At 41.2% G+C, this 16,442-nt stretch overlaps 1 protein-coding gene across 4 annotated transcripts in view; it reads left to right on the top strand.

The window, feature by feature from the left end:
• Window positions 1–13,266, top strand: part of LOC106700342 (NACHT, LRR and PYD domains-containing protein 3-like) — a 31,991-nt gene extending 18,725 nt beyond the window's left edge. For 2 of the 4 annotated variants that reach the window (XM_023329662.1, XM_023329663.1), the window contains 6 exons: window positions 2,952–4,689; window positions 6,914–7,093; window positions 8,079–8,252; window positions 10,107–10,280; window positions 11,804–11,974; window positions 12,512–12,668. In XM_023329662.1, the coding sequence (XP_023185430.1) occupies window positions 2,952–4,689; window positions 6,914–7,093; window positions 8,079–8,252; window positions 10,107–10,280; window positions 11,804–11,974; window positions 12,512–12,668 (2,594 nt within the window). Of the gene's footprint in view, window positions 1–2,951; window positions 4,690–6,913; window positions 7,094–8,078; window positions 8,253–10,106; window positions 10,281–11,803; window positions 11,975–12,511; window positions 12,669–13,183 lie in introns of those variants that run through there. The other 2 variants (XM_023329664.1, XM_023329665.1) reach the window with 2 other exon arrangements.
• Window positions 13,267–16,442: the final 3,176 nt, after the last annotated feature.

The raw sequence follows: 16,442 nt of genomic DNA, 5'->3' as shown, positions 1-16,442 counted from the left end.
TTCTGGGGGAAACCCTTTAAATAAAACGACCTCAGCTACTAACTCCCCGCTGAACTTCTCAAAACAGTAACGGGTCAGAAGTGACATACAAGGTAACATTAGTTAAACTCAGCTATGTTTTACTAACAATCACTATGCAACTAAGGGTTTCTATGTTTCAATAGAAAGTGACATTAAGGAGTTGGCCAGATTTTTAATGTTCCGTCTACACATTCTCAGATTGCAAAATAACTGTTACCTGAACACAAAAATCACCCTGCTCTTTGGTCAAAGCATCATGTACTGCTAATACTGCAGATACTTCACAGTCAGATAGGGTGTAACGTTAAAAGCAAAATAAGCCAGAACCCCAAACGCAGCCGAACAAGAGGACGGTTCACCAAAAGTTTTATTACAAAAATATTGATGTAGAAGGGTGTGGTCACACTGGTGGATCAGGGATGGGGGATCCACAGAGTCCAGCCGGGGGAGGGTACGGTGAATGGACCATGGGAGGTCAGGGTGGGCTCAGGGGACAAACAGAAGACAGGGACAAAATCCACCAACCAGAGGCTGAGTCGTGAAATGGTCCAGGGTCATGCACGGGAGGGTCTCAGGCCAGGGGTGGGCACTCCTGGTCCTCGAGGGCCGGTGTCCTGCAACTCTTAGATGTCTCCCTGGTCCAACACACCTGAATCCAACAGCTGAATCTCCTCCTAAGTGCAGTCAAGTTCTCCAGAGTCCTGTTAACGACCTCATTATTTGACTCAGGTGTGTTGAAGTAGAGATGCATCTAAAAGTTGCAGGACACCGGCCCTCGAGGACCAGGAGTGCCCACCCCTGGTCTCAGGCAATGAAAATCCAGTAACCAGAAGGCAGGAGGCAGGGTCAGAAACAGGCAGGGTTCAGCAACAGGACTTCCAACAGCAGAAGGATTAGGCAAAGATTTGTGGTAGAAAACAGGCAGGATCAGAAAACCAGAAAACTCTTTGGCTCATGAGACAAGGCTTGAAAGCTGTGACAGTGGCAACAGACGATCTCGCACTGAGCTGGTGACAAGCAGCTGTTTAAATAGGGAGGAGCTCAGAGCAGGTGAGGGAAATGAGCAATCAGCACAGTCAAGGTAGAGCTGAAGGGCTGGAATCATGACATAGGGACTGAGTTTCCAGTTCACTCAATGGGGCTGCATCCTGAAGGTTTTGGTGGTTGACAAAAGAAGATTACAGATTAGACTACAGACTACAGACTTTGTAAACTGACCAGGGCCGGCCCAAGCCTCCATGGGGCCCTAAGCAAAATTTGGTTTTGGGGCCCTTTGTTTCTGCTAACAATGTGGACTGGCTGCAATCAACAGTTAGAATATTAGATCATTCGCACACCTGCTATAAACCTATTGCATCTCTGATGGTGCTGTTTGCATTATATCCTATGCATGAATAATATAGGATACATTTATCGGCCAGTCGATTTCTGGGGGCCGATTTCCTTAATTTTGGGGGATCGTGATCTGCTAATACTTACAAGTGAAGCCCATCTTATCCCCTGATCTTATTTTCATCAGCAAAGGTTTAAAAATCAGCCTCTGTCCTCTTCTGCTCTACAGTGAGAGGTTTGACTGACAGACCGGCCCACCAGGTCATGTCTGAATGTTTACAGTTAACAATATTCACCCCACTGTTGACAACTCACTGACTTTCTTCCTATATTTAGCAAAATTTCAGACAAAAAAAATTGGTATCGGCCAAAATCAAAATCGGCAGGTCAGGTTTTTTAAAGATCGGTAACCGGCCAGAAAACTGCAATCAGTGCAGCCCTACACACATATTCATGACCTTCTTTGATTAAATTAATTTCTCTTAAGCATAACTCCAATAGCTAAAAATTTAATTTACACCAGGTGAGTCTTTCTCCCCTGAGAATGTGGACCGGTACTGGTACCAGATTGATTCTGAGCCTTCAAATGATTTTAACTGAAGTTTCACATAACTTGGAAGTTGATGTAAAAATAATGTTTGTTTTAGCCACAAGGTGATTATAATCAGCAGCAAACAACATATCACCAGCTAAAGCTTAGAGCAGCTTATTGATACATTAATGCAGCAGCCATGTAGCCTGATGGAAAACATTTTGCTAGACAATATCAAACATTGAGAAGTTTTAATTATTCTTATCAAACGTTATCAAACACGACTTTTTGAAGCCAAAAATCCTCAGAAATATACAGAGAAAAGCAGGAGAATCAACTCATTTAAAGTTTAGACTCAGCTTCACACAAAGACACAGCATAAATGTTTGGCTGTTGAACTGAACCCTTCCAGGTTGTTATCAAGCTAATTTTCTATTAGCAGCTTCACAAATCTCTTTTATAAACGTTACATTATCAAAAAACATTTAAACAAACCTTTATCTTGTTTTTTTCTATTATTCCTCTTTTATTTCTCCCTGAAGGATAAATCCTTTTTTGAGACATTGTTTTGCCAACTTATCTTCTAGAGCTTTGGACATTTGGATCCCCTCTGCACGTTGCACAGCAGTTCATGTTACCAGTGCAGCATGCGGTACCTACTACAGCCACCAGGGGGCCAGAAGAGCATTTTTTTTCTTTTTTTTCCATAAAATAATGATTTCTACATGCGTTATCAAATATTGTAAAAACAAATCACTTCATGATGAAATTGTGTGTTTTTGTTATTGTGATGACACAGAAATCATAAAAAAACTAAATTCAGCTCCACTGAGGGGCCCCTTGGTGGCTCTGGGGCCCTAAGCGGCTGCTTAGTTTGCTAATGCCTTGGGCCAGTCCTGAGACTGATGTTGGAATAACTTTCATTGAGTTTTCTCTAATTATTGAATTATGTTTTCTTCATAGAAGTTTATGAAGAAGAACCAAACTGGCCACTTTGTTAGTCCAGTTACTTGTTAGAATATTGCAAATTGTTTTTATTTTGATTGTTTTTTCTTTCTTTTTTCAGATATTGTTGGTCAGTATCAGCCTGACCTTAAAGAGTCTCTGAAGATGAAGTTCCAGAGTCTCTCTGAAGGCGTCGCTGAACCTGGAAATCAAACCGTTCTGAACCAGATCTACCCAGAGCTCCACATCACAGAGGGGTTAACTAGAGAGGTCAACCAGGAACATGAGGTCAGACACATTGAAACAGCATCCAGGAAACAAGAAACAATCAGAAGAGAAGACATCTTTAAAGTCCAACCTGGAAGTGATCAACCAATCAGAACAGTGATGACCAAGGGAGTGGCTGGCATTGGGAAAACACTGTTAACACAGAAGTTCACTCTGGACTGGGCTGAAGGCAAAACCAACCAGAACATTGATTTCATATTTCCATTCACTTTCAGAGAGCTGAATATGTTGAAAGAAGAAAAGTTCAGCTTATTAGAACTGATTCATACATTATTTTCTAAAACCAAAGAAATCAGCAGCTTTGAAACGTTTCAGGTTCTGTTAATCTTTGATGGTCTGGATGAAAGTCGACTTCCTCTGGACTTCAACAACAATCCGATCCTGACTGATGTTACAGAGTCCAGCTCAGTGGATGTTCTGGTGACAAACCTCATCAAGGGGAAACTGTTTCCCTCTGCTCTCCTCTGGATAACCACACGACCTGCAGCAGCCAATCAGATCCCTGCTGAGTTCACCGACATGGTAACAGAGATCAGAGGGTTCACTGACCCCCAGAAGGAGGAGTACTTCAGGAAAAGATTCAGAGATGATGAAGAGAAGGCCAGCAGGATCATCTCCCACATCCAGAAATCAAAAACTCTCCACATCATGTGTCACATCCCAGTTTTCTGCTGGATCACTGCTAATGTTCTGGAGAATGTAATGACCAGAGAGGGAGGAGAGCTGCCCAAGACTCTGACTGAGATGTACAAAGAGTTCCTGGAGGTTCAACTCAAAATCAAGGAGGACAAGTATTTTGGAAAAGCTGAAGAAGATCCAGAGAACATAAAGCTGATTGAGTCTCTAGGAAAACTGGCTTTTGAGCATCTGCTGAAGGGAAACCTGATCTTCTATGACAAAGAGCTCAAACAGTGCGGCATCAACATCAAAGATGCTGCGTTGTTCTCAGGAGTGTTCACTGAAATGTTTAAAAGAGAGAGAGGGACGTGCGACATCTCCATCTACTCCTTTGTTCATCTGAGCATCCAGGAGTTTCTGGCTGCAGTCTACATGCTCCACTGTTTCACCAGCAGGAAGTCAGAGGTGATCAAGACGTTTCTGGGAGAAAAATACAGAGAAACATCTCTAGATGAGTTCATGAAGAAAGTCATGGAGAAATCCCTCAGCAGTGAAAATGGCCACCTGGACCTGTTTGTCCGCTTCCTTCATGGTCTCACTGTGGAGTCCAACCAGAGCATCTTAGAAGACCTGCTGGGTCAGACAGAGAACAGTCCAGGAACCATCCAGAGAATCATCACCAACCTGAAGAAGATGAACACTAAATATATCTCTCCTGACAGAAGCATCAACATCTTCTACTGTCTGGTGGAGATGAACGACGTCTCATTTTATCAGGAGATCCAGCGGCTGCTGGATTCAGGGAAGGAGCTCTCAGTGACTGACTGTTCAGCTCTGGCCTTCATGCTGCAGGTATCAGAGGTTCTGGATGATTTGGACCTGGAGAAGTACAACACATCATGGGATGGACGACTGAGACTGTTTCCAGCTGTGAGGAACTGCAGAAAGGCTCGGTGAGTCCTGTTAGAAAAATTATCTAAGTTCATTTACTTGAGTTTATTTGAAAGGTTATGTTTTCATGTTATTATTCTGTTTGATGTTTTCTTGACTTCTCTCTTTTGTAGTACACTACTAACTATTTTTAGGATGTTTGCCTGGAGGGTAGAGACATTTGCACATTCCTGTGTTGTCAGCTTTCTGTGGGGCTGATTGGTTGCGGTCAGCCTCATGCCCTTGTAAGGGCATGTCCACAGAAGGTTCCAGAACATCCTGTAGTAAAGGTCATTGGTCAAATTCTGTGTGACTATGTGAAAAAGCCCAACCTCCTTCTTTGTTTTTTCTAATAAAAGAACAGTGCAGAAAAAGATCTGTCAGAGTTGATCACAGACAGTGTTTGACGGCGGCTTTCTGCGTCTGGGTCTGGGTCTGCTTCTCTCTGCGTGTTTCAGCTCTCCTCTTCTGCAGAAAAGTAATTTGTGTGTCTGGTTGATTTTTTGCAGGTTAGGACATAAAATAAACCTATCAAGTCCAGATGTTTTCATTGTGTGAATGCTGATTCAGCACTATTGTCCTCCTTTTTCTTCTTCTTCTTCAAGTTGCTTCTGGATGTTTTTGGTCTTTAACTTTCAGCCATTCAAACATCTAAACATTCAGCTCATCCAGAACAGATGCAGCTTCTGGTTTTTAGACATTTCCAAAATGGAAACTTTTTATTTATTTTTATTTCATGTTTAAATGAATAAAAACTTTCAGAACTCTAGAAAATCTATTTTCTCTAAGATCCAATCAGCCACAGAAACATTTTAACTTTACACTTCTCTTCACTCCATAATTCACCTTTTAGGATCTCTGACTGTTTTTATAAAATTATTGTTTAGGTTTAATGAAAATTAGGAGCATTAAAATAAACCTTTGCATTAATTAGAAACTTTGTGAACAGTGTTGATCTTCTTCATTTCGTCATCATCCTCACCTCTTCCTCCTCCCACTAGTTTCCTCTGAGTTTGTAAATGAGACCAAAATGTGGTGATTGTTGTCTGGCTCCAGAAAAAGTCCTAGTTTCTGTCAGATCCTCCCAAAGCTCTGAGAACTCTGCTTCCAGAGCTGGAACCATTTTCCTCATCAACTCTTCATCTGCAGCTTTTGTTGAATCTGTTAGCCATGAAGACCTGGAGAGACATGAGCTTCAGCCCTTTAGACATCCCAGCCTCTTCTAGTTACTGGAGAACTTTCACTGCTTCAACATGAAAAATGCTGCTGGACCCAAACGCTCTGTTTTGGTCTTCAGCTCTTTGGAAGTTTAGCAACAATTTCTTCTGACATCCAAACCTTTGTTCCTCAGAGACAATGGACAGACCACTGCAGAGACATGGTTCCCTCTTCCAACCAGTTTGTCCCAGTTCCTCTCAGATCAACAGTCTGGGAGGATGGTGCAGACCTGAAGGAGCAGCAGGCCCGGTTCTGCTGCTGCTCTGCAGGACGACCAGAACAATCTGAAGCTTTTAGCTGCAGCAGGTTGACGACTGTCCACTTTCTACTTTGTTAAAGCATCAAATCCAGCAGATGAACGGAGACAGAACTGGGAGCATCATGATACTGGTCTGCTCCCAGTTTCCTCTGTGGCAGCATTTAATAACCTGCTGCTGGGAACTATGGTTCTATAGAATATACTACTATTATTAATGATGATGATGATTCTAGATGCTGCAGCAGATATTGGCTAAACAAACCCAGAGATGCCAGAGGTCCACAGCAGGCTGGACTTCCTGCTCTGCTCACTTCATTTCTAACTCACTTCCTGCTTGGTGGAAGATCTCAAGGAGCCAAACGGTCTAGTCCAAGTCTGAGCTGTGAGCAGTTCCTCCTCCTCTCCATCATCTCCAGTAGTTTCCTTCATCAGCTCAGTCAGCCTCTTCATCAGCTGCTTCAGCTCCTTTGAGGCTCTGATGCTGCAGCTCCATCAGATGCTGCAGAGAAAACTGAACTTTCCTTCACAGATGATAGAAGATCTTCAACATCTGACTGCAGCTGAAGGTCTGAGGACATGAAGCCTGGACCAGAACCAGAACCAGAACCTGGACTTTAACCAGGACCTGCACAGATTTTCTGTGGGGTCAAACTCAGTAAATTGAAGATCAGATGTTGATCAGATGATGACATCACTGTTATCATATTTTAGTCTGTTTATGATCCAGATTGATTTCATTAGAACTGAATTTATTTCTTCTCTAATTACAGACTTGGTGGCTGTTTGATCCAAAAGGCTGAATGTGAAGTTTTGGCCTCGGCTCTGAAGTCCAACCCAGATCTGACTGAACTGGAAATAAATGACATTAACATACATGGAGGTGGAGACTCTGATCTGAAGCCTCTGGTTGAGATCCTGGAGAGTTCAGTCAGTAAAGTGAAGATTCTGAGGTTTGTTTTCTTTATTTACCCAATAAAATCATTCATTGATTCTTCAATCATTAGCTTAATTAATAAGTTAATTTAATATATTTTCTTTTAAAACAATCTGTTTAAATGTCAGAATAAAATCTCTAAAACATTTTACCTTATAAATGAATTATTTTCTTATTTCAGACTTTGAGATTATTGAACTTTGTTTTTCAGTTTTTTACTTTTAAATGTTTTTGATGAACAAAATGAGTAAAAATAATTCAAATGATGTAAATTAATGATGGAGATGTTTCAGTTTGGTTTGGTAAAGATTCAGATTGTTTTATTTCTCATTTCTGATTCTCATCTTTACATCCAGAATGAAATGTTTTTCCTCCAGAGTCGAGCCACAAACACTGACAAGTTCAAATCATCATTAATGACCAAATCTAAGAAATGACTGAATGTAGAAAAGCAAATCTAGATGAAATGAATGAAAGTGAGGTTTGCAGCAGCAGCAGGTTCCTCAGCTTTGTCCTGAAGCTGTGGTTCTGTTGGGCCGGGTCAGAGAGGAACCGTCCTCTTCAGTCTGACAGCTGTCAGTCGGTTGGAGCCTCGTCTCTGTGATGATGCTTCATCAGGTCACGTCTCCTTAGGAAATAATGGCCTCCATTGGCTTTCAGCAGCTTTAATAAGAACCCAAGGCCATTAATGAACAAACTGAGTGGTTCTGATCCAGTTACCAAGTCGGGTCTCCAGCTGATTATCAGGAACCAGCAGAAATATCTTCACCTCATCCAGGCTGATAGAAAACTTTGAGTTTCTTTTTGGATCAAATGTTCTGGTTCTGCTGGTTTGGACTCTTTAAACCAGTTTGACTGGATCAGATGTTAGAATCAGTTCATCATGTTTCTTTTACATTCAGGGAAATTAATTTTCTACATTTTTATTATTTATTTGTTCATATTTCAGTTTTAACCTGCATCCTGTTGGCTTCAGCTCACATCTTTTATTCTTTATTCAGATTGAATGGCTGCAGTTTGTCAGAGACCAGCTGGACTTCTCTGTTCTCAGCTCTGAAGTCCAACCCGACCCATCTGACAGAACTGGACCTGAGCAGAACCAACCTGGAAGTTTCTGGAGTGAAGGAGCTCTGTGGTTTTCTACAGACTGAAGGCTGCAGACTGGAAACATTGGTGTATGTAATGATATAATTATTGATATTTCTGTGAATAATTATATATAATTGATCATAAATCAAATTAATTTCTTCTGTTCTAATAAATATTTTCTGAGTTTGTTCCTGGACTTGGATCCAGAGTTTAATTTAGTCCCTCTGTGTAACTGAGTTGGACCTGCTGATCTGAGGTCAGAACAGGACAGCATTCGGACCCCCAGTGTGTAGAAAGTCCCCTCATGTGAAGCAGGTCAAAGGTCAAGGTGCAAAAAGAGAGAGAATGAAATCTCCCTTTATTGAAGTTCCACAAATCCCACACTTAGTTTTAAATCTTCTGCTATTAGTTGATAATCATCCAGTCCAGGTTTAAAGAGTTGAGGTGTTGTAGTGTTTTAACTCTAGTAGATTAAAGATGCTGATAGTAGATTAAATTAGGTGGAATCGCCCTTTATCCATTTCCTGGATCAGAAGCTGCAATCAGAAACCAACTTCAGCTTCGTCTGAAAAATCCAGACAACTGAGTTTTTCTCTGAGCTCAACAGGCTGCAGGTTCTTCAGGACATGCGTATTCTGCTCCCAGACATCAGAACCAGGAAAGACTGCAGCACATGAATCTGAAGCAGGTGTGTTAGGAGAGGTTCTCCACATGCTCAGACTAAAGGTTCACAGTCTGACAGAGATGGACAGAGAAAGTCAATTAACTCTGAATGAAATGGTTCCTAGAAACAGGGAAGCTTTCTGGGGACTTGACTGCCTGCTCATATGGAGCTGCAGCACATGCAGGAGTTTGATGTTGGCAGGAAGCAAAACAAAATGGAAGCAAATGATGAATTTCCATTTTAGTATCACTTCCACTAATGGAGCAAATTCCAAGTCAGTCGTCCTCCAAACCACTGAGAGCAGCTTCCAGAGGAAAACCTGAGTTTGTTCTGACAGTCAGACTCTATCAGGATGACCACAGTCTTCTGGCAGAGTTTCTGGACATTAAGGAGACATAAATAATAGAAAGATAATTAATTAACAGTCCTGCAGTAAATACTGACTTTGTGAAGGTTATGGTGTTAAAGTCATTTGTTCAAACATCTTGATTCAGCTCTTATTTTGTAGGACAGGAAGTGAGATCTTACCTTTGTAATGCTTTGTATGCAACAAGCTTCAGCAGTTCACTGAAATCATTCTCATGTGGTTTACCTGGAAAATAGATTTAAAATGATTCATCTTCACTATCTGGTTTATCCTTTATGATAATGTTCCCATTTCTGCAGCCGTCTCTGAAGGATTCAGAACTTGAACTAAATGACCCTCATCAATCTGACAGAGAAAAGGCTAAATATTTTCTAGGTGATAGTTCAGTAACTGAATCAGCACAAAATGAGAAAATGATCAACTTTCAGAATGTGAGCTGTAATGGATATTGTAAAACGCTGAATTAGACGGATTGAAATAAACCCGTTTACATCTGTTATACTTAGCAATGAGCTGCAGTTAAAATACAACCAGCAAGAAAACATCATTAATAGATTAATGACCAAAAACTGGAGACATAAAATATCTCAGTAGATAAATGATGGTGCAGAGCAGTCGGCTAATACAGAGCCTGGAAGGAAACATGGAGAGAGAAAAACATCGACTGAGTTTAAGATCCTGAGAAACTTTTAGAAAAACTTTGAGTTTATTTATTGATCAAATGTTCTGGTTCTGCTGGTTTGGAGTCTTTAAACCAGTTTGACTGGATCAGATGTTAGAATCAGTTCATCATGTTTCTTTTACATTCAGGGAAATTAATTTTCTACATTTTTATTATTTATTTGTTCATATTTCAGTTTTAACCTGCATCCTGTTGGCTTCAGCTCACAGCTTTTTTTCTGTATTCAGATTGAAGGGCTGCAGTTTGTCAGAGACCAGCTGGACTTCTCTGTTCTCAGCTCTGAAGTCCAACCCGACCCATCTGACAGAACTGGACCTTTTCAACACCAACCTGGAAGATTCTGGACTGAAGGAGCTCTGTGGTTTTCTACAGACTGAAGGCTGCAGACTGGAGACATTGAGGTATTTTAATGATATAATTATTGATATTTCTGTGAATAATTAGATATAATTGATCATAAATCAAATTAATTTCTTCTGTTCTAATAAATATTTTCTGAGTTTGTTCCTGGACTTGGATCCAGAGTTTAATTTAGTCCCTCTGTGTAACTGAGTTGGACCTGCTGATCTGAGGTCAGAACAAGACAGCATTCGGACCCCCAGTGTGTAGAAATCCCCCTCATGTGAAGCAGGTCAAAGGTCAAGGTGCAAAAAGAGAGAGAATGAAATCTCCCTTTATTGAAGTTCCACAAATCCCACACTTAGTTGGTGCCTGCCAATAGCAATGCATAGGGAGAGCAGTGACTGACTTGCGAACATCCATTACAGCTCACAATGCCTCCATGCATTGCATGGCAGGGACCTATTGTTCTACACCCAATAGAATGTCTCTTTAAGTATTATTTATTATTCTTCCATCACCGTTAATGTGGCTGTGTACCGCTGTGTGCCCACCCACAAATGTGGTATCAAAACGTGCGGCTCGATCCTGGGACGGGAGCTATTACTTTTTTTTGTTTGTTTGCTTTTTTGGGGGGGGGGGGTTGTACCCCATCAGGGGGTCTTTTTGTGGGCTCTAGTGTCCCTTATTTTTTTGAAAGTAGGCTGACAGGAATGGGGGAAATAGAAGGGCGAAGACATGCAGCAAATTTCGCTGGGTCCGGGAGTTGAACCCGTGACGGCCTCTTCGAGGACTCAAGGCCTCCAAACATGGGCCGCTAATTTTTTTTCTTTATTCAGATTGAAGGGCTGCAGTTTGTCAGAGACCAGCTGGACTTCTCTGTTCTCAGCTCTGAAGTCCAACCTGACCCATCTGACAGGACTGGGCCTGTACAGAACCAACCTGAAGCTAATGCTTCAGCAATCCGTTTGAAGCGCTCTCATACGCTTCAAATGGTTTTCGAATATGTATCACGGTTCCCGAACAGGAAGGAGTTGTTTGGACTGCTTTGTTCAGAAAAATCTAACTGCTTCAAACAGTTAGATTTCTGTCTCTCCCTGTGTGTCTCACTCACATGACAGCTGAACTGCTCTTTAGAACTACAAAGACTGAAGGTTAGAACTACAACATGGCGGACACTCAGTGCCTACAAAGGAGGACTGAGCAGGCCTTTAGAACTACTTGTGTTTTGGGCATTATATAACTGATTTAACACAATCACTGTTACTTATGGGAGTGATTAGTTTGGCCCTTTGAAATGAAGCTAATTGAAAATTTCAAAATAAAAGCCTTGACATTTTTTATATCAACTAATTGCTGTTTTGGGCTTTATGTGACTGGTTTATCCATAGCACTGTTACACATTGGATTAGTGCAGCCATTTAATATAAAGCTTACTGAAAATTTCTAAATAAAAGCGTCAATATACCCCTCAGGTTAGCGCACCACCTCAGGCGGTGCAATAATATTAGCCTGCATTATCTTTTTCTCTCAGATTAGTGCGCTGCCTGTTGGCTTCAGCTCACATGTTTTATTCTTTATTCAGATTGAGCTGCAGTTTGTCAGAGACCAGCAGGACTTCTCTGTTCTCAGCTCTGAAGTCCAACCCGACCCATCTGACAGGACTGGGCCTGTACAGAACCAACCTGGGAGATTCTGGAGTGAAGGAGCTCTGTGGTTTTCTACAGACTGAAGGCTGCAGACTGGAGACATTGAGGTATTTTAATTATATAATTATTGATATTTCTGTGAATAATTATATATAATTGATCATAAATCAAATTAATTTCTTCTGTTCTAATAAATATTTTCTGAGTTTGTTCCTGGACTTGGATCCAGAGTTTAATTTAGTCCCTCTGTGTAACTGAGTTGGACCTGCTGATCTGAGGTCAGAACAGGACAGCATTCGGACCCCCAGTGTGTAGAAATCCCCCTCATGTGAAGCAGGTCAAAGGTCATTCAACCCAGTCTAGAAAAGTGAATTCCTGGAATCTGACAGGAACAAATCAATAATCAATGATTGATGCTTCAACACTTTGATCAGAACCTGGAATGATTTTACTGACTAAAATCCTCCAACACAACATGACCCAGTACCAGGTTCTGGTTCTGGTTCTGGTTCTGAAGTCAGCAGGTCTTTATTGAAGCAGCAGCTTGTTGGCATTAATATTGATGAGAATCTTTAACTGGTTCTGTTGGACTGGTTAACCTGCATCCTGTTGGCTTCAGCTCACATCTTTAATTCTTTATTCAGATTGTTTGACTGCAGGTTGTCAAAGATCAGCTGTGATTATTTGGCCTCAACTCTGAAGTCCAACCCGACCCGTCTGACAGATCTGGACCTGAGAGAGAACTACCTGATGGATTCAGATGTTCAGCAGCTGATGTTTCTTGTAGACACTGTAAAGTAAGTAAATGTTTGTAGTGAGTCCAGCTGCTGTCAGCATATTGAACTAAACCCAGTTAGCATCAAAGCAAAGATCCAGTGTTCCCAGTAAAGCTGCAGCTTCTCAGTGGGAGGAGAATGGTTCAGGCTTCCTGATTGGACACAGAGACAGCAATCAGCCAATCAGAGGAGCAGCAGCTTGCTGTGTTCCTGTGTTTGTGTTGGTGTGAAGATGAGTGTTGTTGCTGTGTCCATGTCTCCAGGAAGTCCAGCTGGACTCCAGCGTCCAGCCGTCCAACATGTCTAGAGACAGTGGTCCTCATCCATCAAACTGTGGCAGCAGCAGATCTGATCTCAGATCTGTTTGTTCTCTCAGTTCAACAGGAAACAACTGATCAGGTTCATCTTGGTCACAGCTCTGAGATCAGTCTGACTGCAGCCTGGAAACCATCTAGTGGATGTGCTGCGTCACTGACTGCTGCTGGAGAGAGGCTGGAAACACTCACTGATCTGCTCTCTCCTTCCTTCTTCTCTCTGCAGGTTCTGATCTCAGTAAAGTAGAAAATGGTCTCTGTGTCCTGCTGATCCTCAGAGGTTGAAGCTGCAGCAGTTTGAGTCTAAAGAGACTCTGACTGGATCATGATGATGACCTCTGACCTCCAAGATTTCCCTCCTGTTTATTTTCTCATGTTGTCATTTAGTGTCTGATATTGTTTGTCTCCTTGGATCAATAAAGATCCAATTCAAACTGGGCTCCATTTAGAGGCTTCATGGAGTTTTGATCTGAACTGGATTCAACTGGAAAGTTGATCTTTTTTCTCTCTGATTCATTTTCATCCTGGAACCAGAAATGGTCTGAGAATGGAAACATGGGAATCATTTTCAGTTCAGCTTTGAAGCCATGAAAGACACTTCAAACCTCTTTTCTCTGCTGCTTCTTCCTTCTGCTGACATGAAAATGTTCCTCAAAGCTCCACAGAGAAAAAGATGCTTTACTGGAAACTGCAGAGAAACTTCAGCTTCCATCACAGAAACCAGTTGAACCAGTTTAGAACTGGATGTTCCACAGAAACTCTGATCTTAGATCAGTTTTCAGGAACATCTGGAACCTGGAAAAAAAGATTTTATATATTTTTATGTTGATTCTAAAAACTAAATCTTGAAGTTTTGCATCATCATTGATTCTCAGTTTGTTTTGGTTTTTACTTTTTTAACTCCATATTTCATGTTTTGAGTTTTCTAGAGAACTTTAGGACTCGATGTGTCACATCAGGCTCTTTACTGGGGTTTTACTGATTTATTCGAACCTCAGAGAATCACTGGGATAATGTGCTGATTGGTTCATGATTGAGTTTCATAATTCTTCCTTTTTTTGTTATTAAAGTTTTTATTATTTTAGAACACTAACCACCAAGAAATAAAAACCACAAATAGAACAGAGCCAAACAAAACAAAACCTCCAGGTTAGCGAATATCTAATCAATAAAAATTCCACTCAAATAATTGACATATATAAATATCCTCGATGTTAGCAGAAACAACCACAGTAAACAGAAGTAATCACTCGTCAGTACTTTCCAATGCAGCAGTTCATCAAAGGAATTTACTCGTCCCAATATTGCAGGAGAGGAAACCATTCCAGGATTTCATGAAGTTTTCTATGTCATTATTTAGCTTAGCCAGCATTTGTTCATATGACACTATTTCCAACATCAACTCCAACCAGTTTTTAATATTCGGAACAGTTGCAGATTTCCATATTCTGAGGATTATTCTGGCAGCCGTGACCGTCCCCACCTGCACCACGGTGCTTTGGTGTTTCGACATATTAGGCATCACTAATCACTAATAAGTCTGGTGACATGGGTATCCCCACACCTATCCACTTTCCAATGTGTTGTAATACTGTTTTCCAGAATGGGGAGATGCATTTACATCCCCACATCGCATGTGTGGCACCCGAGTGGAGTACCCAATATGAACTAGCAGGGATTGTGAACAGAGTTCCAACAACCAGTAAAAGTTCCAATAATTTATTCTAAAAACGGAATCAAAAAGAAGAGGAGGCGCAGGCAGTCCTTGGCAATCAAGTCAACGAGTCTATAAAATAGATGCTTAGCTCCAGCCTCTGAGGAACCTCAGCTGCACCCTGGTCCCGACGGCTCCTCCAGCCGCCCACACGCTTCTCAACGGCGACCAGTCGAGTAACCCGCGGCCTCCAACAGCAACCCGACGGATGGCGCTTCCTGGCAACCCGTCCTCTCGTCGCTAGTTCCTGAGCCTGCTCGTGCCGTCCTCCACAAAAAGAACCAGCCCAAGTCCGTCCGCCTCTTCTCCTAGATGTCTCACCATCGATGATTTTATCCCAGTCCCAGTCTGCACGCTGCTTAATCAGAATGCGGAACACCTGTGCTGATGCAGTGGGCGTCTCCGGGTGCGCGTGGCACGTGACCTCAAAAACATGCAACACAGCAATAAACACCTCAAAACATAACATCAATCCTAAGCAACAAATATCAAAAAAACATCACTTAAACTCAAAAGGAAAACGAGGCCACATTACCACACATGTATAAAAGTTCCTGGTTCCGTTTTGCATTTCCAGCATAGGTTATTGGCGAGCAGATCCATTCTATGGAGCCTGGATGGGGTGAAATAAAATCTATGTACTATCTTATAGTGCGTAAATTTCCCTGTCGATTCTTTAATATATTTCCCATTATTTGAAAGTACTTTCAACCATCCTTCATCACTAAAAATGCAGCCAAGGTCCATCTGCCAGACAATCCCCAGACTTTTACATATATCCTTTTGCATGCTGTTAAATAATTTATAAAATGTGGATGCCTTATATTTGATTTTACTTGAGCCCATAAGTTCCTGTATTGGATTATCCTTAAGTGTGAAATTGTCTTTAATAATACAGTCTCTAATTTGTAGATATCTCCAGAAACTTTCTTTTTTTAAGTTATATTTCAGCATGAGATCTGAAAAAGACTTAAAAACCCGTCTGTATACAAATCATCCACAGTGCGTATTCCCTTCACAAGCCATTGTTCCCAGTAAACAGTTTTCCTTCCAATACAGATGGATGGATTAAACCACAATGAAGAGTACAACTGTTTAAAATGCGACATCCTACATATTTTATGCATCTCCTTCCATACTAATTTAGAATGTGCCAATACTGGATTTGTGGGAAGAGGATGTCTATTATGCATTTTACCATGAGAAAGAACATCTATTGGTCTGAAAGGATTCACTAATTCTTCTTCAATATTCATCCAACTCAGCTTTGTTTCTCCCTTTACAAAATATTTGAACAACTTAGACATTTCAAAGGCGAGATTATATAGCCTTACATTAGGGAGAGCCACGCCCCCTATGTTCCCTGCACACCACATTTTCTTAATGCTAATTCTGGGTTTCTTCTTGTCCCAAAGAAAGTCCTTAACAAAAGTCTCGTATTGTTTGTATACCTGTGATGGGATGTCAACAGGCACCATCATGGACACATAACTTAACAATGGGGCTATCACCATTTTTATTACATTCACCTTTCCCCATAAAGAGAGCTTCAATTTTGCCCATTTATTAAGATTAGTTTTTATTTTCTGAAGAAGCGGTTCCATATTCAGTAGCATTATTTCCTCTAGATTCGGATGAAGTCGTACACCCAGATATTTCATACCCGAGGGAACCATTTAAAGTTAAATTGTGTAATATCATTTGAGTGACATGCTTGTGATATGGGCATACACTCGGATTTGTACCTAAGTGAAGTTGGCCCCCCCACCTT

This window comes from Xiphophorus maculatus, chromosome 24 (assembly GCF_002775205.1).
Source record: "Xiphophorus maculatus strain JP 163 A chromosome 24, X_maculatus-5.0-male, whole genome shotgun sequence".
NCBI classification, from domain to species: domain Eukaryota; kingdom Metazoa; phylum Chordata; class Actinopteri; order Cyprinodontiformes; family Poeciliidae; genus Xiphophorus; species Xiphophorus maculatus.
The sequence above is the reverse complement of the archived record's forward strand: the minus strand, read 5'-3'. Positions and strand labels throughout refer to the sequence as shown.